The sequence below is a fragment of the Sturnira hondurensis genome, unplaced genomic scaffold, assembly GCF_014824575.4.
Source record: "Sturnira hondurensis isolate 20B ecotype Veracruz unplaced genomic scaffold, ASM1482457v3 Scaffold0001721, whole genome shotgun sequence".
Classification (NCBI taxonomy): domain Eukaryota; kingdom Metazoa; phylum Chordata; class Mammalia; order Chiroptera; family Phyllostomidae; genus Sturnira; species Sturnira hondurensis.
The window spans coordinates 2,756,614-2,778,999 of NW_028074352.1; the positions used below are offsets into that span (position 1 = coordinate 2,756,614).

A 22,386-nucleotide genomic window follows, 5' to 3' on the forward strand; every position below is an offset into this window, starting at 1 on the left:
TGGGTTCCACTGCCAGGAAGATAGATCCCCATAACTTCTGGCTGCAAAACACCAACAGTGATTTAATCAGTGGAAGAAACTTCTGGGGTCCCAAGTAGTTCCTCTTAAAGAGCCCACACGTAGACTTACTCAGACTCACCCCCTCTGAGCTCTGGCACCAGGGAAGCAGCTTAAAAGGCACCTGTAGCATACAGGGAGAAACTAAACTGTCCGGCATAAAGGAGCGACCTGGGGAACAGTTTTCTCCCTAACAGAACAGTGGGCACATGCCATTGCTCCTTCTCTGAACCCTCCCCAACAGAGCCACAGAGCCAGCAGGTGGGTGCCATATCCGAGACTCCATCAACCTGGCTTAATACTGTTTGCCCCACCCTGGGGATGCCCTGATGTTCTATCCCATCCAACTTATGTGCCCAACAAAACTGTTAATAGTGGCTTTTCCATATGCAAGGCTGATTTTGGCTTATGCTTAATAACTTCCTAAAACCCCTCAAACAAGCAACAGCTGGTCTCAGTGAGCACTCAGTGTCCATATCCCTTGCTAAGTGACCCTAGGCCTGACACTAGCAAGCAGCCAATCTACGCTCATATCTTGGATTCAGCTGGAACCTCCAAGCCCAGCACAAGTAGCAGCTAAGTGCAGGTTATTTTATAGCTCATGCAGGGTAGCCCTGCGCAGACAGAGGTGGGGGTCAACGTTATCCTGAACCATCCAGGAAACCACAGATACTCCGCGCCAGTAAAAAGCTACAGACCACGTCAGTGTACCAGCACCCTGACTCTGCAGAGCTGATCTACCACAGAAGTTGGGGGTCAATGGTCACAGCCAGTCACTGCAGCTGACTGGCCTGGGTAAATCCCTCCCATTGACCTGCCAACAGTAATCAAGTGTCAACTACAAAATGAGGGTGTACTCAGCCCACTTGGGTGACAGGGGAGCTGTGCTACTGGACCCTACAGGGCACCTACCTCATTAGGCCACCAAGACAGGGAGTCATAGAAGTTCTATAGAATACATAGAAACAAACACAGGGAGGCTGCCAAAATATGGCCCAAATGAAAGAACAGAACAAAACTCCAGAAAAAGAACTAAACAAAATGGAGATAAGTGATCAGATGCAGAGTTCAAAACACTGGTTATTGGGATGCTCAAGGGACATAGTGAGGAACTTAATAGCATAAAAAAGATTCAGTGAGAAATGAAAGATACACTAATAAATAAAGAACAATTTACAGGGAATCAACAGTAGAGTGGATGAAGCCAGGAATCAAATCAATGATTTGGAACATAATGAAACAAACAAACAAAACCCCCCCCAGCCAATCAGAACAAAAGAAGAAAAAAGAATCCAAAAACATGAGGATAGTGTAAGCAGTTTCTGAAACAACTTCAAGAGTTCTAACATTCACATCATAGGGGTACCAGAAGAAAAAGAGAATGAGCAAGAAATTGGCAATCTATTTGAAAAAATAATGAAAGAAACTTCCCTAATTCAGTGAAGGCAATGGAAATGCAAGCCCAGGAAGCACAGAGTCCCAAACAAGATGGATGCAAGGAGGCCCACTTTAAGACACATCATAATTAAAATGCCAAAGGTTAAAAATCAAGGGATAATTTTAAAAGAAGCAAGAGAAAAGCAGTTAGTTTTTCTCTACAGGGGCATCCCCATAAGACTGTCAGATGAATTCTCAAAATAAACTTTGCTGACTAGAAGGGATTAGGAAGAAATAGTCAAAGTCATGGAGAACAGGGACCTATGGCCAGGATTGCTCTACCCAGTAAAGCTATCGTGTAGAATCAAAGGACAGATAGAGTGCTTCCCAGACAAGAAAAAAATAAAGGAGTTCATCATCACCAAACCATTATTATGTGAAATGTTAAAGTGACTACTTAAGAAAAAGAAGATCAAAATTATGAACAAGAAACTGGCAATAACTATATATCTATCAACAACTGAATCTAAAAAAAAAACTAAGCAAACAAGAACAGAGAGAGAATGATGGATACAGAGAGTGTTTTGATAGATACACTCTATTTGTACACTCAGACAGTGGTTGCCAGATAGGAGGAGGGAAGGGGAGAATGGGTGAAGAGGTGAGGGGATCAAGAAGTACAAATAGGTAGTTACAGGCTAGCCATGGGGATGTAAAGTCCAGTATAGGAAATGGAGTAGCCAAGGAACTTACATGCATGACCCATGGACAAGAACAATGGCGGGGGATTGCCTGAGGGAGTGGGGAGTGCTGAGTGGAGGTGGGTAAAGGAGGAAAAACTGGGACAACTGTAGTAGCATAATCAATAAAATATAATTAAAAACAATAAAATATACATTCATGCATTTCCTGGGAAATGGTGTAAAATGTATCTTTTGCTGCATGGCACCATCCAAAAAGACAGAAAAACTGTTCCATACCAATATTTAAGATTTCATATTAATCTAAATAAAAGCTTACATTTATATTGCTTCTATAAATGCTATAGTTTATATTATTAAAGCATACAATGGAGGGCAATATAAAACTAAGTACAATTTGTTGGTGATTTCACATTTTAAAATATAGAATATAAAATGGTAAAGGGTTGTTGTAGTTTTTGGACAATAATTTTAAACTCAGTTAAAAGAAAAATAAAGATTTCTGTCTGGCATTTTTTTTAAAAAAGGAAACAGAGGATATAGAATGTTCCAACACCAGGAAAGAAAATCTGTTTCGGTAAATACACCAGTGGCTTCGGAAATCAGACAGTCTGGAACAAGAACAGGCCCCCTTCTTACTAGCTCTGTAATCTTCACCCAGTTAACCTCTCTGATGTGGTTTTATCACACTTCACAAAACTTTAATGATTAAATAAAAGGATACACATTAAGCATCCAATACCATGTATGTCTAATATACAATGAAAAAGTATAAGTCTTCTCTTTCAGAGCCCCAAAACTTAGAACTAGTAAAACTTATTACATGGACCCAGATAACGTCACACCTTGTCTTGTACACCCATCCATCTTCATGCAATTGTACCTTGAAGATAAACCAGACAGAGCTTTCTTGAGGATTTCAGGGGTTTTATCTGAGGATGGTGAAATTTCCGGAATATCGAAATCTGTTCTGGAATCCAAGTCTCCATATCTGTCATCAATATCTGTTTCCTAAAATTAAACAGCAAGGAAGATCACTTTGTAAAATAGGAAAAAAGCACACACTTGCCAGTGCATTTATTTATTGCTGTGTGTGAAATCTCAGTTACATAACTTGAAACAAAGAAACAACTATTAGCTTACCTTGATTGTCCAAGTTCTGTTGTACTTCCTTATTAGGAAAGTTTGATTATCTTTGCTAAAATCTATCAATATAAGGAATTCATTTTAGAAGAGATACAAAAAGAAATTCCTATGTTGTCTAAATCATAAATTTACCACAAAAATCAAATATTTATTTTTTGCTACTTAACTCAGAGAACATAGTGTTAATTCCATGTACATTCTGATCAGCTATGCACAGTCCCTCTTTTTATTTGATTACCATCAAACATCAACAAGAGTAATATCTTACACCAGCTCAGCATTTTATATAAATAAAGTACATATAGCTCAGTTTTGAAGTTGTTCACTATGCTGTCACATAACAGTCTCTACTCCTGTGTCCTCCCCTCCGTAACCCACCACACAACCAACTTTCAGTAAAGAGTGCTACACATATATGTACTGGGTTAGCCAAAAAGTTCATTTAGTTTTTTTCCCACAGGATGGCTTTAGTAGCGCTTAGTTGTCTTTAACTTCATTGGAAACAATTTTGTTAGATGGTATTGTGACAGCTGTCATATTAGTGTGCATTAACAAAAACCTATCAAAATCAGTGCATTTTTGTGCAGCCATTTTAATAGTGAAGATGGAAGGAAAGTACACAACATTTTTAGCATATTATGCTTCATTATTTTAAGAAAGGTAAAAACACAACTGAAATGAACAAAAAGATTTGTGCAAGTATGGAAGAGGTGCTGGGACTGATCAAACATGTCAAAAGTGGTTTGCGAAGTCTGCTGGCACTACTGACATTTTGGCCAAATAATTCTGTGCTGTGGGACTTTCTTATGCATTGGAAGATGTTTAGCAGCATCGCTGGCCTTTACCCACTAGAAGTCAATAGCAGGAGACAGCTGACATACTCAAAATATACAAATCAATAAAGTTATTGGTGAAAATAAAAAGGGTTTCTTTTATTTTACAGAAAAAGACTAAACAGACTTTTGGCCAACTTGATACTTTGGGAAAGTGGTTTACGGGGGTGGGGGGAACTTGGGGCAAGGGTGCTCAACTGGAGGAGAGGAATGAGAATGTTCAAAGGAGGTGAGGACCGGCAGACAGAGCACTGAGCAGAACACTGGGCCAGGAGTGACCCTAGAAATGAAAGTGCTTAGGAAATCAGAAGGTTCAGGAATCTCAAACCAAACAGTCCATATTAGCACCAAAATATCAGCAGATTTCATCACCCCCTTTGACTGTTTCTTTATCCATAAAATGGGAGTTTTTAATATTAATATATAACTTCAATATAATGCCAAGGACTTAGTGAAATCAAAGAAGTGAGCTATTATTACATGATTGAAGCAAGTTGTCCAGTTCTCATTAAGTAGCTTACCAAATAAAATTTTAGCCTTGGGGAAATATTTTTAGTTTTCCTTAAGTAATAATAAATTTTTACTAACTGTAACTTTCTCACTCTATAACTATGAATTTAAATGACATGATACCATGAAATGAAACAGACATGTCTAATGACACTATGACACTGAGAGTCATTTGGCCCCAAAATGGCTTAAACAGAAAGAAATGCTGACTTAATGAAGCACCAAACGAAACATGCCCTTGGGAATGTTGGGGCAGCCACTGTCAGTGTGACATGCCACCAGGTCTTTGACGCCTGGAACAATGGAGCATATCCCTTTTATTCCTTTTCCCTACTACTCTTTTTTCCTACCTCAACACCCCAGAGTGCCATCTCTACTCTGCCCAGCAGAGTAACAAAGGGTACATCATGTAACCCTAAAAAACTCAGCCTTTGTTTGGTTTTCTCATAAAATAAAAGCACTGGACCAGAATTCAAACTGTGCTCCTCAAAATGCTAAACCTTTTGGCAAACCTCTTCAAAGTCCACTTGGCAATAATGGTGATGTACAAAGACCCCTCTCTCCACACCCTGAAGAAGGCTGTCCTGCTTTTACTGTTATCACTCGGGCTTCTGTGTTCTCTTTTATACACCTGGAGAAACAAATGAAAAACTTAAGATTTAACTAGGCTTCTTCATTTTATGCTAATAACTACAGAATAAAGGGTAATTCTTAAAAAGTGCCATTTTAGAGCAATTTTACTCAACTGCTGGAATTAGAAGCAGAAACTCATGTTCCTGCATTTCTCATATGGACCCGTTACAAAGATGCCAGATCTGACAAGTAGATAGGGGTTTGACTGGAGACAATGGAAAGAAGGAAGCAGTACTTTAATGAGCAAGTAGAGCCATGCAACATTGTGCATGCTGAATGAAGGTACCTAAAGTGTTTAAGAAAATCAAATTAGGAGTTTCTTCTCCAGCCCATAATTTAAATACAATAATCCTCCGCTTTCTATTATAAGCCCATGTTCTCCCACCACTCGCCAGGTGATAAACACCCTCATAACTTCCTTCCCATCTCTCTATACACTCATGACCCCCCCATAAACCTGAGTCTCTAGCTCCCAACATACCCTATCTCCAGGTGGATATCCCACTAGTATCACCTGAAACTCACATATGCAAAATGACCTCTTTTTCCACACCAAACTTGCTGCCCCTGCTGTACTTCTTACTCAGGTGAAGACACCACTGCCAAAACAGTTAACCAATTAACTCAGATCAGGAAACTGGCTGTCAACTTAACACTTCATCTCCTTCCACCAAAACACATCCACTTAGCACCAGCTGTCATTCATCTTTCCCCTATGCCCATCCTTGCCCACAGCCTCCTGAGCCATCATCCTCTCTGGTACCTCAGTACCTCATTCTCCTGCCCTTTCTACTTTATTTTCAACATAGAAGGAATCTCTCTAAACTGCAAATCAGAATTTAACACTCCCCAGCCTAAAACCAGAGGACAGAGTCAAACTATTCAGCTTTTACTGTTGTTCATGATGACACCTTGGTCTTCCAGCCCGTTTTCACACCACACCATTCTTGCTCTTGCATCCAGATGTTTGTTGTCTACAAAATATATACTGTACATTTTCTCTGTTGCCCACATTCTAATCCCAGTCCTCATTGGGATTAGAGCATCAATCCCTTTCTAATCCCTTCCTCATTGCTGAAACCTAGCTACTGACCACTCATCCTCAGGCCCTGGCTTCAAGGTCACTTCCTTTACAAGTGTCTTTCCTGAACCCCAGCTCCAGGTTAGGTGCTCTTCACATGTGTTTCCACAATTTCCCTAATTTTTACCTATTAGTATATGTTAAAGGTTTCTGTTTGCTTTATGGCTATCTGTGTTTTCCAGTAGTCCACAGGCTTTGTGAGAAGAGGAAATACAGTCCATTGGCCTCACTATTGAATCCCAAGAAATCAGCAGAGGGCCTTGTACAGTGGCTGGCATTTATGAGGCAACACATGAATGTGATGAATGAATTGAGCCTGTCAGCTCATGATAAAATTTAAGATTAAAATGAGAAGTTCTCATTTGTTCCTGCTCTTAAGTAGTCTCCATGAAGTCACTTTTTTGGCTTGGGACCTTAGTTCCACTTATGTAAAGTGAGGGCTTGCTGACTCTTGTCCAAGTATAAAATTAAAATATGTCTGATAAATAATGGCTGAAAGCTGAAAAAATAAGTTTCTGTATTACCCTACAAATCAAATTCCTAAGGGAAAGTGATTACAAAATAAGAGCAAAAGCGTGTGATAAATATTGATTTATTTATTCCTAATTTTACTGTATAGGTAGTTAAATAATCACCTCCATTTTGTAGGTAAAAAAATTAAGCCTCAGAAAGATTAAGTGCCCAAGATTACACGGCTCTAAGCAATGTAGCTGGGATTTGAAACCATATAGGTGAGTGATTAAAATGACAATTCTCTCCCAAATTGATCTCTAGATTTAGTGCAATCCCAGTAAATAAATAAACTGGCCTTTTTTTGTAGAAATGTACAGGTTGATTCTAAAATTTACATGAAAATGCAAATAACCCAGAAGAGTTGAAACAGTCTGGAAAAAAAGACCAGAATTGAGGAACTTACACTACCTACAGTGAAGCTGCAGTATTGATGTAAAAGGAAAAATGATCAATGGGAAACAGACTGAGAAGAGTCCAGAAATGAACCCACACAAATATGGTTGACTGATTTTCAATAAAGTTGAAAAGGCAATTCAGCAGACAATGTTGAAACAATGGATATTCATGTGCAAAAAAGGAAGTAAAAAATCTTTGATCCATACCTCACATTGGTTACAAAAATTAATTTAAAGTAGATCACAGGCATTTATGTAATATGATAAAACTTCCATTAAATCTCTGTGACTTCCATTAAATCTTTGTATTACACAAAGATTTCTTAAATATAACAACAAAAGAATGGCCCATAAAACAAAAAATTGGTAACTGGAACATCAAAATCTCTGCTTTTCAAAAGACACTGTAAGAGAATGGCAAAATGAGCCATAGACTGGAAAACGATATTTGCAAGTCACATATCAAATAAATGTCTTGCATCCAGAACACATAAAGAACTCTAAAATCCAATTAAAAAACAACTAAATTAAAATACGGGGGTAGCCCTGGCCATGTGGCTCAGTTGGCTGGAGCATCATACCATGCACTGAACTGTGGTGGGGTCGATCTCCAGTGGGGGCGTGTACAGGAGGCAGCCCACTGATGTTTCTCCTCTCTCCCTCTCCCTCCCTCCCTTCCTTCCTCCCTATCTTTTGGAAAAAACCAATGGAAACATGTCCTTGGGTGAGGATTTAAAAAATACATGGGCAAAATATTTGAACAGACTTTTCACCAAAGGCAATACAAATCTGGCAAATAAGCATATGAAAAAATGTTCAACATCATTAGTTATTAAGGAAATGCAAAACTAAACCACAATAAGATTCCACTCCTCCCTATTTGTTAAGAGAAGTATATATCCATACCAAGTCTTATAAAAGTGTTTGTGGCATCTTTATAATAGCTCCAAACTGGAAATAACTCAAATGTTCAACAAGGAACAGGATGAACTGGGCTAAGCTCATAAAATGGAATACTACTCACCAAAAAAATGAGTGAACTATTAACACAAACAATATGCATGAAGGTCAAAATAGTTATGTTGAGTAAAAAGGCAGAAACTGATGAAGATAAGCAGTGATTTACATGTACATATAATATAGATATGTATATGTGCGTGTGTGTATGCATACATGTATGCATAGTATTCCATTTACATAAAATTCTACAAAATACAAACTCATCTATAGTGCCAGAAAGCAGATCTGGAGTGAATTCTCTCAGATCTCTCAGCAGATCTGAGAGAATTACAAATGGGCAAACTTTGGGGGCTGATGGGTATGTTCATTATCTTGATTTCAGGGATGAACTTATGGGTGTACACGTCACAATTTATCAAATTGCACAGTGTATAGCTGTGTAAGTCACTTATAGCTCGTGGTGACTCCGAAGAGTGACTGGAGCCAGTGGTCGGGGTAAGAGGATGGAGGTGCTTCCCAATATTGGATACTGAAAAGATAGGAATGTGGTCATGTGGCTGTAGTCTACTCAAGATGATGGTTCCAAAGAGAAGTTCTTAAACTGATGAAGGTCAGCAGTGATTTAGAATTCAACAAACCTGAGTCAGACAAGTAGGATCACGTTCCCCATTGTGAGTCCCTTTTGGTTCACACTGATCCCTGCACCTCTTTCAACATTAAAACTGAAATGAAGCAAAAGAAAACCCTAAACTGACACATGGTTCTGTAACTAAAAAAGGAAGCCTTTAAAAAATCTTGAGCTAAACAGTTCTTACTTGCATGCTAGGTTATATTCCTGATTCCATCTTCTCTCCATTCCTTCTTTGTTTTCATACAGACAGATTCCTTCTCTTTCTCCCAGGACAGGAAGTGAACAGAGGGAAGAACTCTGTCTGAGATGGGGCGGGAGACTAAGCTGTTTACAAACTAGTGAGTCAACCATGTTGTGCACCAAGAGTGGGGAGCAAGAGTCATCAGGACCTTCGTGATGATGGAATTCATAATTAACTTCTATAGATAGAAATCTGATCATCTCAGGGATAATCAGATCCTATCCTTTGCTTATTGACAATGATTGATAAAGCCTTTTTATGTTTTCCAAATTTAAATTGAAATGGAAAAAATTGGTCCTCTAAATTTTTCTTTGCAGCCCTCTTTTAAAAATATATGTTATTAAATATGCCATTATAGTTGTTCCATCCCCCCCACTTCCCTTCACCCTGCACACCCCCTCCTCCCCATTCCCCACCTTTAGTTCATGTCCATGTGTCATAAGTTCTTTAGCTTCTACATTTCCCATACTATTCTTGCCCTCCCCCCTGTCTATTTTCTACTTACCGTCTATGCTACTTATTCTCTGTACCTTCTCCCCCCTTCTCCTCCTCCCACTCCTCTATTGCTAACCCTCCATGTGATCTCCATTTCTAGGGTTCTGCTCCTGATCTAGATGTCCACTTAGATTGCTTTTGTTTTAGGTGTGGTTGTTCATAACTGTGAGTTTGCTGTCCTTTCACTGTTCATATTTTTTATCTTCTTTTTCTTAGATAAGTCCCTTTAACATTTCATATAATAAGGGCTTGGTGATGATGAATTTCTTGAACTTGACCTTATCTGAGAAGTACTTTATCTGCCCTTCCATTCTAAATGAAAGCTTTGCTGGATAGAGCAATCTTGGATGTAGGTCCTTGCATTTCATGACTTGGAATAATACTTCTTTCCAGCCCCTTCTTGCCTGTAAGGTCTCTTTTGAGAAATCACCTGACAGTCTGATGGGAACTCCTTTGTAGGTGACTGTCCCCTTATCTCTTGCTGCTTCTAGGATTCTCTCCTTCATTTTAATCTTGGTTAATGTAATTACGACGTGCCTTGGTGTGTTCCCCACTGAGTGAAGAGTGACTTCCAGTATAGTCCACTACCTTACTATTCTCATCGGGCATCACACTCCGTAGTGAAGTCCAATGCAGGGATCCAAGGAACCCAATGTGTATCAGTGACACATAAAATGCCTTAGTAAAAGGCAAACCTGATTAGTTAATCATCCATTTAAAATCTCCTGGGAGCTTCCCACTGCTCACATCCAACCTCCTTTTACTCTCCAGCCAGGGCTCTTGGCACGCCCACCCGGACACTTTGTCAGTCGCAGAAGTGAACTTCCTGGACCACCCAGAGTGAAAACAGTCTTATCGTCTCTACAGTTTAGAGTTAGTAACACTCTTCCTCCATGGAGCTCAGTAGTAGTATACACTGAGTGATTGCCAGCCACCCCTTCATCCCCAGATGGGATCAGGCTAACTCTCCCAATCTGCGACACCACTGCTTTTACTGTTTTTTGTTTGTTTGTTTTTTGCCAATCCTTAATGCTGACTACAATATTCAAATCCTATCTGATTTCAAAGCCTGTTTTAAAACTTTCCTAAATTGGGGCTCCTTTTGATCTTTCACCAGTGACATACAATTCTATGATATTAAAATTGTACTATATCTTACGGTTTCATGTATATAAATGTTAAATTCCAAATCAGAAAGAAAGAACCCTGAAGGCAAAATCCAACGGGTAATACAAAAACTTAGATATTTTAAGTTATATTCATTTGTGAAATATTACTGTCATGACAAATTTGTTTTATCTGAGATTTTATGAGAGCTGGGTTCTCCACAGGTGCATCAGTTTTACGTGCAAAGAGAAACAGTGCTTACTGCTCTTCTGCCATGCCCCCGTTTGGAGGGAAAAACAAGCTTATGATCTTGACTGATCTTAGTTTGAGGGAGACAAAGAGATTTCCAACAGACTTTTTGGCAGCAATAGGGAAAATTAAAATATAGGTTGTTTGTAGATAAGAAAGCTACAGTTAATTTTTTTTAGATATGAAAATGTTAGTGTGGCTCCCTAGTAGAATGTCTTTAAGATGCGTACTTTAATATTAGGAGTGAAGGGCCTACAACTGAGTTACTGCTGATGTCTGCAACTTATTTTTAAATGGTTCACCAACAAAATATTTGCACATATATATTTATATATATGGTAAGACAAAGCAAATTTTGCAAATTCTTCTCAGTTGTCAAATCTAAGTGCACGAGGTACTAATCTTTTGATATTTCTGTTATTAAAAACTTTTATAATAAGACTCAGGAAAAATTCAAAGCTTACAAATACATTGTTTGGGAATACAAATATGCTATAACCTATCAAGAGAAAGAAGGGAATATTGAGGATAAAATTCAAGCTGTGATTACCTAGGTGCCTGAGGGGTTCACTGTATCATGATCCTTTTGTACTGATTCCATATTTATTAATAGCAATTTCCATTATTATAAGCAGTATTAACACATGCAGAATTCCAGGGGTACCAGCTGCACTGAATTCTACATGAGTGGTGTCCCAGAGTCGTTTAAAGCCTCAACCCAGAAACAGTTCATGCACAAACACAGTGGCGGTGGGGAGGTGGGGTAAAAACAAAATAAAAACCAAAACCTCAAGAGAGACATGAGTCTAATTTTGCTTTCCATATCTCAATTTCTGTATTTCAGGATAAAATGTTAAGCCTCAGATAGGCTTATTGAACATTCCCTGCCCTGCCCACACCACCACATTGTTCTCAGATCACCTACTTGGAACAAGCAATAAGCCCGATCTTAACCACCAAAGTGTCTGGCCCCACCCAAGCCAGCCAGGTGTTACATAAACCTCTTAAATAGATGGACATAGGTCCTGGCAGATGAAAAGGAGCCGCAAGCATAGCCAGGAAGCAGAAGAGCAGCACTGCTTTCTTAGCCACGGAGTTTGCCAACATCAGCTTTCAACTTCCACAGCAGTGTTGTGGAAGTTGTGGAAGGTGACCTTTTCTCACTGTGCCAGCCTCTCACTTCTTCTTTCCTGTGCACTGCAATTTTCTGTTTCAAAGAAAGCTTAAAAATCTTCATAGTTCTCACAAAGTCTTAAGCAAGCATTCGAAGACATGACATGAAAAATAACTCTGACCTCTCTTTGAAGATAGAGAGCAAGCATTTGGAAAGGTAACTAAAATTGGCATACCTCAGGAACAGCCTAACGGGCCACTAAGGAAATGAGTCCCTGTGCTTTTCTGGAGGCACTTCTAAATGTGATGTATTCTCATTAAACAAGTTTGGAAACACCTCCCAATTAAATTAATCAAAATGTGAACATCTCTAAAATAAAAACTAATGCTATCTCATCCTAATCAATTGTAAAATAATCAAGGGAATACTAGAAACAATTTTGTTTGATTTGAATCCAAGTGCCTGAAATCACAGAATCATAAGTTTCCAGCTAAAAGTTTTTGGCCAAATTCAGAAAAGCCAAAATAGTTCAAAAATCACACAAAGTACTAAGAGGTTTTTTTTAAGTTTCTAAGTAAATAGTTCATTAATTTTATAAATTTTGGACTACATACCTAACTTCTCCTTTACACTATTTTAGTCAGAAAATTGGGAAAGGAATTTAGGTTTTGTGGAGGGGAAAAGGAGCTATATACGAACCCTGACAAGCTCAGGGGAGGCCTGCATGGTGGCCCCACAAACTCAGAGACTGAAAGGAACCACCTCGATGGTCTGAAATTAACTCTCTCTCAAAAGCAGGTCATGGCGGGTAATCATGTCCTATGCTGGTACCTTCCTTGACAAAGTTCAATCTTTATCTTAATTGAAACTGTCTACTTTCTCTTTGCATCTAGGATAACACACCTTTGGAATGTCAGGGTAATTTCCTTTTTCCAGACCCCCTAGGGCACCACAAAGCACAAGAACACAGAAATCCCTCATTGTTATTGTTAATGTGTTAATTTGTTGACTGTTAACTATCCTATACCTACCATGGTACAAGGAGTATGTGTCTATTCTTTTTACTTTTTATCCAGTCAGATTCTCATGCCCTCCCCCAACTTTGCTTTCTCCTGCCTCCCTAATCCATTGCTAATGGATTTCATGTGACCCCCCCCCTTATGTTTTTCTTTTACTCTAATGTCTAATGTATAAAATAAGGTGCAAAACTGTCATTCTCTGGCTCAAATAAACTCATACAAATTTTTGCAGGTGTGGATGTTTCTTATGCAGTTTTTAAACCTTTTTCTCAAGTGTAAACTGGCTTTTTCTTTTGTCTACACAATTATTAAAGAGATTCAAATTGGCATTATGTACATATATTTTGCAAACTATAAGCTAGTTTATTATCTTTATTCTATTGACGAGGAGAAAATTCTTTGACGTTCAAAATTAAAATTACAGTGACTAGGAGAGGGAGGGGGACAGAGACAGAAACAACAGCCTGTTAATAGTTAGAGACCAGCTCTAACGAAAGATGGCTCACATTCCTGTGTATCTTTCAGAACTTCAGATTAACCCAGGTGGCTATTTCCAAAGATGGTTTTCAGCCCGGCTCCACCAAACGACAGTCCTCCACTTGTTTACACATGAGCCTGGCAGACTGCTCTGCAGCCAGCCAAGGAGCGGCCATTTCTTTGTGCACACCCTGCGCCATCCCAGAGCCGGCCCAGCCTGCTTCACCTTCTCCCACCCCTTTGCCTACAGCTAACGTTAATTCTTTCAAATAGTTTACTTCTTTCTTCCTCCTTCCCCTACCTAATGTATAAACACCACCTGCAAACTCCCAGGTGATGGACGTGGATGCACATACTGTCTTTCCTAGCTAGCCATGCTGCTGGTGGCTTAGACTCCATGCCCGAAGACCAGTTCACCTTCTTTTTGCTAGCAGTGGCCCGCCTAATAAACCTTTCTTTTAAAAATAGTTTCAGCCATGAAATTTAAAAATTTCTATTGAACACCATAAAATAGGTTCACAATCCACGATGATTAGTACATTCTTCTATTAGCTGTTGAGCAACAAACATATCCTGGCCTCAGCCCTTTTCTCTAGTGTATTGTAGAAAGAGCCACAAAAAAGGTGACATTCAATCAGAACTTCAAATATCATAGGCACCCAACGAGTATTTACTGAATGCACAGAACCAAGTCAAGCCTCCCCCAAAAATGTCTATAAATTCTTAAATGACCTATTTACCCTATACTGAATTAAAACTTGCATAAAAAAGACACATTCAAACACACAATAATTAAAAAAAAACAAACACAAAGCCTCAGTATTTAGCTGTGCTAACCTGAAAAAACATGTGAAAGTCTGTTTCACAAAAATGCATAAAAGTATATAAGTATAAATATAAATACAAAGGATCATCACACTACACATATATGTTTTATAATTTCTCTTTATGACATCATTTCCAAAGTAGTACCATTTTCAATTGTCCCACTTTTCCCTGGTACATTTATGAAGACGAAATATTGTTTGCATCAAAAAATTCACTGCAAAAAGTCTACTACAAAACCCCCAAAAGACCAAAGATGGGTCTAGCTGATGGCATCCTATGGTAAAATATCTCAAAATGTTAAGAAAACAAACTGTTTAAAGTCAAGATCACAAACAGTAAGTAAAAACTCATTTAGTAACACCTGAATATTTTTTATAAGTTTCAAGTATAATATAAAACATACTTTAAAGACAGGGGAAAAAACTATCCACCTTTACTCCCACATAGCTGACAGCCTAAATCAATATGACTTTAGAATTTGACTGACTTGTCAGCGTAACTTTACTATTCCTGGAGGCTTGCTTTGGAGTGCCTGGTTCATCACAAAAACTTGTCAAAGACACATCACCGCTTTAAAGGGAACATCAACGAACAAGCTTCCTCCAAAGACTAAAAAGCCTTGTCTGGCCATTGCCACCAATCCAAAACTGTTACATTGTCCTTAACTAATCCCAATCAAGCCTCTGCACTGAAAGACCCCAGAATTTTTATTTCCAGTTCTCAAAAAATCCAACATTCCCTTTCTCCCTCCAAGACTCCGCCAAAATTGTCAGGGTGTTCTCGCTCACCACATGAAGCCATAAACTGAATTTTGCCTTACAATTTGGATGGTTGGTGGTATTTGGAGAGGTAGCATCAAAACATGTTGTTAAATAACAAAATGAATACGCTGCAAATGACAAAGAATCATGGACAATTGTTTAGGTGTTAATATTGATCAACAATTCAGAAGTATCAGCCAAAATGATATTCTACAAGTCTAGATCTAAATATTAGTGTTTTATAAATGGCCTAGGTTTATATAAAAATTATAGAAAATGTTTATTACACATTCAGGTGACACCAAAACAAACATTTTGAAAAGCAGAAGAGGGAAGATCAAAGTGTTTGACTGGTATTTTCAATTTCCTCAGTAAAGTGGGGTCTCAGAACCATGGAGCTGCAAGGAATCTTAGAAACAGTGTATTAATCGTTCAACTCTCTTTATATTTAAAGATAATAAACTTGCTGTAGAGGGTGGTTGTTATTGCCCAAGATAACCTAGAGCAAGTGGCAGGACTGAAACTAGAACACATCTCTGCCGGGACCCTTTTGGAATGTTGTGTTAGCAAGTGTGATATGAAATGACCAAGAGGTGACTAGTCCTCATCTCAGTAGCAGTAACTGTCATAATAGTTGATGTTTGTAATGATTTAGAGTTCAGAGAGTACTTTTACATTTTACTTTATCTGCTCCTCATAACAAGTATGTGAGCACAGTGAAGTGTCCCAAAATGAAAAAACATAAGTTCAAAAATTTAGTTTATTTTAAAAATATGAGTATTTATAAAAGAAACTACACACATCTCAAATGGGGAAGGGCAGAAATTAACTGACTTCTGAACTCTTTCACCCTCAGCTTCACAAACCAAACTCTGTATCAAAGCAGTGACCCCACATACAAGCACAGCAGGGACACTATGTGAGGTGTGCTCCCCTTTACTGGCCACAACTTCCATGTGCACCCTCTGTTCTCTCACTCCGGTCCAGTGAGTCAGTTTTTAGCTTCATCTACAATTGCTCAGGCCCTCTCAGTCCACCTAGAGCTTCAACAACCCACTCTGGGCTTCAGGACTTTCCTGCCCACTCAAACTCATGGTCTGCCACTTCAAACCCAGCCTCGGTGACTCCCTTCCCTTCATTCTTTTGGCATCCTTGCCCTGGAATTCGCAGACTGAAATCACTCCTATTGCCTTTCTTATCTTCATCAATTAAATGGGGAATATTCCTAACACACACACTTGTTATGAGGAGCAAATAAAGTAAGATGTAAAAGTACTCTCTGAACTCTAAATCATTACAAACATCAACTATTACGATAGTTACTGCTACTGAGATGAGGACTAGTCACCTCTTAGTCATTTCATATCACACTCACTAACACAACATTCCAAAAGGGTCCCGGCAGAGATGTGCTCTAGTTTCAGTCCTGCTACTTGCTCTAGGTTATCTTGGGCAATAACAACCACCCTCTACAGCAAGTTTATTATCTTTAAATATATAGAGAGTTGAACGATTAATAGTTTCTAAGATCCCTTGCAGCTCCATGGTTCTAAGACCCCACTTTACTGAGGAAATTGAAAATACCAGTCAAACACTTTGATCTTCCCTCTTCTGCTCTTCAAAATGTTTCTGCATCCACCCTCCATTCCTCATTCCTTTCCTTAGATACCCCAATTTTCTGAATTCTCCACACCATGCCTGCTTCCTTTTTTCCTAGGTCCTGCCCATCTTCATTGGCATCTTCACTCCCTCTTGACTTCTTTCACACAAAAGCTCATCTTCCCTCCCATGATCAAGGAAATGGTTCACATTCCTATAGTCCTGTCTAGCTTCTATTCCTGCATTTCCTTTTGCTGGAACTTCTTGACAATAACAACCAGTATTTCACCTCTCACATTCCTCACCCTAAAACCTGGCTTCTATTAAGATCTTTGCCAAATTCAGTGTTCTATGCCTTACCCTCTTTCCTAAATACTCCTGATGACACCCTCTGGCATTCCCTCTCCCCCAGCACCCAGGACCTCACAATGTTGGTTCCTTCCCTGCATCTCCAAACCTGCTCTAAACATGGACACCTTCCAAGGCTCTGCCTTCAGTGCTCCCCCGAACCCACCATCATAGTCAAAAGTTGACATCTCCACACCTAGCCTCTCATTTCCGTTTCCACCACCTCCTTGAACCACCTCTCTATTTTAGAGAATGACATACCCTGTCCAACCCAGCTCACCCACGCTCACTTCTTCCCTGCAAATCTCCCCAATAATTTTTGCTTCTTTCCTAAAAGACTCTTAAGTTGTGGATTAAAATGTGTCTCCTAGCAGGCTCTTCTTTCATTAGTCTTACTTTGATCACCCTAGTCTAGGTCCTATCAGCATTATCAAAAACATACATCCTCTCTCCCAAGCCCCCTTCCACTGCCCCTACTAGACTCACTCCAAGCCCTCATCACTTCATATCGACAACACTTGCACTACTCCACTATCTGGTTTCACTGTTGCGGGTCTCTCCCCCTTCCAACACTTTCTCCGGACTGCTGAGTGATAAGCTACTGCCTTTGCAAACACTTTTCAGTGGCTTTCCAAAGTCCGTGGAATAAAGCCTAACCTCCTTTACCAGACTCTCAAGCTCTCAACCCCCAAACCCCAACTCCCAAGAATGCCCAGCATATGATCCAAGATTACCAAACTAATTTCAGGTCCCTGTGCCTACAATGCTGACTCAAAATAAATAGCTCCATGTGCCCTTTGCCTAAAATATCCTTCTCCAACACTTGTCCACCTGGTGAGTCCCCAGGCATCTTTCAGTTCCAAGCTCAACTCTCACATCCTCTTTGAAGCTTTTCCTGCTGTCTCCATGTAGAGCTTAACTATGCCCTCGATGTGAATAACGAACCTTGTTCAGACTTCTAATAAATCTAACTCATACATGTCTCCCAGGGGAAGAGGAGTCCTTGAAGGGGTGGTCTGGTCATCTCCCAAGTATTTCTCCAGCACTTAACATAGGGAACATCCCCTTGCAGGCAAGAAGCACCTTTCACTTGCTTATTTCTCTTGAGCACAGAGCCTTCTCTCAGCATAAGTCACCATGTCCTGAACAATGAGAATATCACATTAATAACACCATTATTAAAAGACTACAAAAAGCATGGGAGTGTACCATAATAGAATACAAGGCACCTTCTCTACTTCTTTCACTAATTCTCTAAGTGTTTTTGCCTTTACCACAACTTGAACAGAGAAGAGATTAAATGAACCAAATATTAACCAGCCACTGAGGTGCAAAATGATTTTAAAATAGCCCTTGACCTGGAATACAGGTGCATTCAAATATACACCCTGATAAGAGAAGAGAGACAGAAGATAAAGTTCAATGTCTCCAACAAAGCTTTCCAAGACAAGAGTGCCTTATGATAAAGCCTAAAAATACAGCAATATTTTAGACACAATTTGAAAATGCTCATCCTTGTCTAAGAAAGCTTACGAGAGTACACATGGCAAAGTCTACTCTCAGAAAACAAAATGTAGCTGGCTTTGTGTTCATAAAAACCAACAGTGCACAGCTTAAAAATGAATAAATAAATAAATAAATAAATATGCAGTGAGGTGACCTAGTCACTAAGACAACAGTGCTAATGACTCAAATGAAACCTTAGAAATAGTTTCCACATTAAATATACTGGGGTGTTATGAAACTAAGTTTACTCAAAAGTTATTTTATCCATGGCTTCCTGAACATGTTTTCTCTTATTAAAAGCTTGTTAACTTCTTCTTGTTAAAGGAAGTCCACACAGGGGGAGCTGGTATTTCCTTGATTCTAAACTATACCAGTCAGTGCTAAAACAAAACAAATCCCAACCTAATTAATTCTATTTTTGGTCTAGTTTCCAAGGCAGTTTTCACAAAGACTATTCTTAGCCTACTGTTTCTAGCTTTGTTACATCAACCTTCAGAAGCTGGAAACTGTTATATTTTGTGTAATTCCTTGACATGTAGGTTTGTTCTATCACAGACTCTCATCTTATTCCACCAGCTATAAAAGATAGAAAAAAAATAAAGGAGAATCCACTGATTCTGAAGTTTCATTCTTGAAATCACTGTTAATTATTTCATGATATCATGTTCTTACCAGGGCTTTGTAATTTGGATTACATCAACCTCAACATCAAGTTCCAGGTGGAGCCCTCCCCAAATCAGAACTGCCAGTGAGTCTCAGCAGCAGTACAAACCAGAAGAAAGGGAATCAAGAAACAGGTTCTTGTTCCAAAAGGCCACTGACTTGACCTTGGGGAATACACTTCACTTCTGTAATTCAAACTACAATACCCACTTCCAAAAAGAATGCTTCTAGGAACAGTTTAAGTGTTTTGAGTTTCTAAAATAAAATGAAATTTTATTAACCGAACACTGCATAAAACAATTTATTCTCTGACCCAATTACTTGAATCATCCGGTCTAAAAGGTCATAACACTGCATTTGTTTTTTAGTTTTTGTTTTTTTTCCAAAAATCCCTACTTGCACCACTGTATTAACGAATAAGCTAAATATTGACGTTTTCTACCATTAAATAGAATAAGGGTATTACATCTCCTTATTCTTAAATGTGAAGGAAGAGTAATCCATAGAAATGGGAGTTAAAAGTCCTCAAGGAGTCCCCTGTCAGGTCAAATAAAATCTGGTAGACAGAAGACCTGCACTGTCTTCCGTGGACTCAAAAGAAGAAGGAGGATTCAATTGTGTCACGTGTGTGACACTCTTCAACCTTCAAAATCTATCACACTGAAAAAGGACAAGGAAACGAAAGTGCTGACGGGGGAGCGAGAGAAGCCTAGCCTCCAGCGTCAGGATCCAATGACACGTTAGAACCGAAGGTGTTCGTCTTAAGTTTAGTCCTCGGTAACTTTGTTTCTCTACCGAGAGGAGGTGTGAGGTGGCGGCTACTAGAAAACTGCAGCTGCTAGGGTGCCTGCAGGTTCCATCCACATTCCAGCGTCGACCCCAGACCCCAAGGAGGGCGAGGGGCTGGATGGGAAGAATCCACATTTTAGCCAACTTGAATCACTCAGCTGTCCCGAACAACGGCCGCAGGCGCCCTGGAAAAAGCACCATCCCTGGGTCCGGTTTGCCCACCCCACTCTGGCTTGGAGGAAATAGTGCCAGGCCGGGAGGAAGGCGCAGCGGGCAGCCCACAGTTTCACCTGCATTCCGAGGGCCCCACCCTTGCTCCCAGGTGTCCCGCCCAAACCAGGACCCAGCCGCCGTGGGTGTGCGACTCTCGCGTGTCTGCTTACTTTGTCACTGGTGCTCTCGTTTTCGTGGTCGCCGCCGGCCGCCACTCCCTCGCGGGGTGGCGGCGCCACTGCTCCCCCGGGGCCGGGGCAGCCTCCCCGGTGCCTCAGCTCCAACATCTCCCGCTCAAGCGCGGCCGTGGCGGCCTCCAGCGCCCGGAAACCCCAACTGCGCGCGAGGTCTCACTGCCTGGCCCCCTTCACCCCGCAGCAGTGCACACGACGTCCAGCAGAGCCGCGACCACTACCGCGCCCGCACCCTGGAGGCGCGGCCGCCGCGGCGGGTCACCCCCAAAACGGCATCAACGAGCGAGCGCTCGAGGCCGCCTCGGGCGAGCCCGGCGCCGGCAGAGGGGAGAGGGGAGAGGGGCCAGGGGCGGGCTCCGGTGCTTGCGGGGCAGACTCCAGGCGCCCGGCCCAGCGGAGAAGGCGGAGAGCCGGCGGAGTGCCGGCACTGGTTGCCAGGTGCGCGTCTCCACGCAGAGGCCCAGGTGGGAAGAGAAGAAGGGGAGGAGAGAGAGAAGGAGGAAGCGTGACCCGATTTAGAGCACCGCCGGGGGCCGGCCGCCAGGGCCGGGCCACTCCCCGCCCCGCCTCCGGACGCCGCCGGTCCCGGCCCCCTAACACCTTTCTCCCAGCCCCTGCCCACTGCAGCCGGGTCTTGCGCCGCAGGCCCCGCCCCACCCCGCCCCTCTGCGCTGCACTGCGGCTCCCACAGCCCCGCCTCCCCAACCGAGGAGTGACGTCACGAGCCATCCCCCCCCACCCCCCGCGGCTCCGCCCCATCTCTGGGAGCACACAGGTTGGGATGTGGAGCTAAGGTGCGACCGGGGCGGACTGGAGCCTGGGAGGGAGGTGGAGGAGGGACGAGCTCCGAGTTTGGAAGTGCGGGGTAGGAACTCTAGACTCGTCTGGAACAGCTGGTAAGACTGGAAGACGCCTGGCAGGTAGTGACAGCAGTTAGCAGTATCCCTTCAAATGACTCCACCCCTGCTCCAGCTCGACTCACTTTGGTGTGTCAGAGGTTCAGAGGCGTCCAGAAGCAGGGCCTTGTCTGGCAAAATGCACTCGCTGACTGACTTGTGAGGCATCACCTTGAAAATAAGAGTTGCGTTTGCCTCACTAGATGTCCTGGGGTGTATTTGGCCAGGACAAACCCAGGCTCTGTTTCTGATAAACTCGAGTATTAAATCTCATAAAATTCACTTCCTAGAGTTCAGAGACAGAACCCAGGCCCTGAGATACCGTGGAGTTCAGTTTCCCAGCCAGTTAATCTTTCAGAAGAGTCATGGACCTTGGGCTGCTAAAGCTGGAACAGGAAGAGCCCAAGATCCGCACTAATTCTATCCCAAATCCTGTTAGAAGGCGATTAGTTTTCTTGACACGTATCTGACACCTGGTCATTAGTGAGAAGCTGACAAATGGCAGAAGAAAAAGAAGGAAAATAAAAACTAAATCAATAATATAAATTTCTTCGAGTCATTACTAACACCTGGAAAATCAGTATTTTTTTTGAAAATTTAGTAACAAGCAAAAACAAAAAATCAAAGTAGGATGCATTAAAAAACAGCATGAGGACATCATTTTACTCCCCACAACAAATCTTTAGAGCTCTAGGTTCAGACTTAGTCCCCATATTTTGAAAAGGATATAGAGAAACAAATCAGGCTTAGAGGAAGAGTAGCAAAGATGTTAAAAGATATAAATATAGGTCTTTTGAGTGATGGTCATGGTGTGGTTTTCCTTAAGGAACAGAAGGCTGTGGGACAACTAGGTTAATCAATTGTTCTCCATTTCTTTGAAGGACCAGAAATTATGGACTGCCTCATTGTCGAAAATACATTTGAAGAGACTGCTGAAGGTAGTGGAATTTCCATCTCTGGCTGCCTTACCTACTCAGCATAGAAGGGTCACTTTTCCACTGGTCCATTCAAACCTTGGTAGAAGTTAAGTCTGAGTTCTAGTCCTACCAA

General features: G+C 41.0%; 1 protein-coding gene across 3 annotated transcripts in view; it reads right to left on the reverse strand.

The window, feature by feature from the left end:
* Positions 1-21,011, reverse strand: part of CDS1 (CDP-diacylglycerol synthase 1) — a 69,452-nt gene extending 48,441 nt beyond the window's left edge. Inside the window, exons 1-2 of one of the 3 annotated variants that reach the window (XM_037030885.1) lie at positions 20,417-21,011; positions 3,019-3,146 (exon numbers count right to left, since the gene is read on the reverse strand). In XM_037030885.1, the coding sequence (XP_036886780.1) occupies positions 3,019-3,146; positions 20,417-20,533 (245 nt within the window). In that variant the 5' untranslated portion in view covers positions 20,534-21,011. Of the gene's footprint in view, positions 1-3,018; positions 3,147-3,278; positions 3,298-20,416 lie in introns of those variants that run through there. The other 2 variants (XM_037030881.1, XM_037030894.1) reach the window with 2 other exon arrangements.
* Positions 21,012-22,386: the final 1,375 nt, after the last annotated feature.